The sequence below is a fragment of the Lactuca sativa genome, chromosome 8 (assembly GCF_002870075.4).
Source record: "Lactuca sativa cultivar Salinas chromosome 8, Lsat_Salinas_v11, whole genome shotgun sequence".
NCBI classification, from domain to species: Eukaryota; Viridiplantae; Streptophyta; class Magnoliopsida; order Asterales; family Asteraceae; genus Lactuca; species Lactuca sativa.
Genome location: NC_056630.2, coordinates 53,907,631 through 53,909,644, shown reverse-complemented (window position 1 = coordinate 53,909,644; position 2,014 = coordinate 53,907,631). Strand labels below are relative to the sequence as shown.

At 36.5% G+C, this 2,014-nt stretch overlaps 1 protein-coding gene across 1 annotated transcript; it reads left to right on the top strand.

The window, feature by feature from the left end:
* The first annotated feature begins 271 nt into the window (after positions 1–271).
* LOC111899956 (protein FAR1-RELATED SEQUENCE 5-like) lies at positions 272–1,442 on the top strand. The gene is made up of 2 exons (XM_023895835.2): positions 272–1,022; positions 1,132–1,442. Exons 1-2 carry the CDS (start codon positions 272–274, stop codon positions 1,440–1,442), a joined length of 1,062 nt encoding a protein of 353 aa, XP_023751603.2.
* The last annotated feature ends 572 nt before the right edge of the window (positions 1,443–2,014 follow it).

Sequence of the window (2,014 nt, the reverse complement as noted above, 5' to 3'; positions counted from 1 at the left end):
CTTTCTTCATGGATTCGGTATATGTGTTCATTGGAGCTTTAAAAATAAGACCACAAATGAGCCTTATCGGAAGACCTATGTGTGTAATAAACAAGGCTTTAAAAGTTTGAAGGGCAATAGTTTATGTGGGGTGGCTAAGAAACATCGTAGAAATTTGAGGATCGGATGCAAAGCAATGCTCCGAATAACAAAAGAAAAAGATGGGTAATGGTTGGTGGATGTGTTTAATGACACACACAATCACAATTTGAGTACAACTCCTACCAAAGTAATGAAACATCGTTCTCATGGGAAGATCCACCGTTCAATGGCTTGTAAGTCTCTTATGGTGGAACTAGGTCAATCGGGGTTGAGGCCTTGTCAAATTAAAAAGGCTGTAAATGCAATGAAAACTTCATATGATGTCGATGTTACCTCAAAGCAATGTGCCGATGTTTTTTCTAAGCAACGTAAACAATATAAAGGTAAAGAGTTTTATGGGCTGATCAAACATTTCCAAGATAAAGCATTAGTTGATAATAACCAGTATTTTGCCGTGGATTTGTTTGAAGATGGGTCTCCTAGAAATGTTTTTTGGGCTGATGGAAGATCACGAGAGGCATATACTAAATTTGGGGACGTCGTTGTGTTTGACGTCACATACATGACAAATACGTTTAAGATGCCATTTGCTCCGTTTGTTGGTGTGAATCATCATGGCCAATCTATATTGTTTGGTGGTGCATTGCTAGAAAATGAAAAAGAAGAAACTTTTCGATGGCTATTTGAGCATTTTTTAAATTGTATGTTTAGAAAGTATCTAGTGGCAATGATAACAGACCAGGATAAAACTATGGGTAATGCAATCAAGAAAGTTTTTCCAAACACTCGCCATCGTTTCTGTGCATGCCACATTAAGAAGCATGAATTGGAACATCTGCGACCACTTGTAGCCCGTTATAGTGATTTTAAAGAGGCTTATATACAATGGGTAAAGAGTGATACAATTGAAGAATTTGAAACCAATTGGGAAGTTATTCGCGGTAAGTATAACATCGAAAGTAACAGTTGGATAAACGATATGTATAACCAACGAATACATTGGGCCAAAGCTTTCTTGAAAGATGTTTTCTTTGCTGGAATGACTACAAGTGGAAGAAGCGAGAGCATTCATTCATTTTTTTGATGGATTTGTTAATTCCAAGACCATGTTGAATGAATTTGTACTCCAATATGATAAAGCAGTTGACCCTCGAAGGGCTGCCGAAGAAGATGAAGACTTTAAGACCATGAACTCCAGTCCAATCCTTTCTTCTGTTCACCCGATAGAAGCAAAAGCAGGTCACTTTTATACGAGAAAAATGTTTGAGGTTTTCAAAAAAGAATGGATAGAAGCTAATTGTAACTTAACTCATGAGACTTTAAGTAAAACCACAAAAGAAATCAAATATAGGGTTGGCTAGCTTAATATTGATAAAAGACATTGGAGAATTGTTATCTTTCATTTTATGGATCATGTGAATGTCACGTGTTCATGTGCTAAGTATGAAACATATGGGATATTATGCAAGCATAGCCTTTACGTGATGAAGAAAAGACATGTTGAAAACCTTCCTGATCACTATATTTTACCAAGGTGGACACTTAGTGTTAGGTATAAGGTGGGTAATGGCAACATTGGACTAGAAGAAATGAATTGTGAAAATGGAGTTAGTGCCTTAACTTTATGGTGTGTTCGTTCAAACTGCGATAAAGCAATCGAACAAGCAAGCGACTCACCTACAGAGATAGAAAAATTCAACAATTTCGTGATAAACTTTTTAGAAGATCAAAAGATTCGGAAAAATCCTAAAGCATTAGAGAATGTTTCTCAAAGTCCTTACAAGGGAATTTCTCAAGTAGACATGACACCTCAGTTATCTGTATTTGTCCGTGATCCTATTGCTCCGACAAATACGAAAGGGTGTCCAAAAAATGCAACTAGAATTAAGTCTTCTTTAGAGAACGTGAAGAAAAAGAGAACTTGCTCTTACTG

Coding starts and splice junctions, on each gene's coding strand:
- LOC111899956 (XM_023895835.2), top strand. CDS start 272: ATGAAACATCGTTCTCATGGGAAGATCCACCGTTCAATGGCTTGTAAG. Junction 1,023..1,131: donor CAATTGGGAAGTTATTCGCG/GTAAGTATAACA, acceptor AATGACTACAAG/TGGAAGAAGCGAGAGCATTC.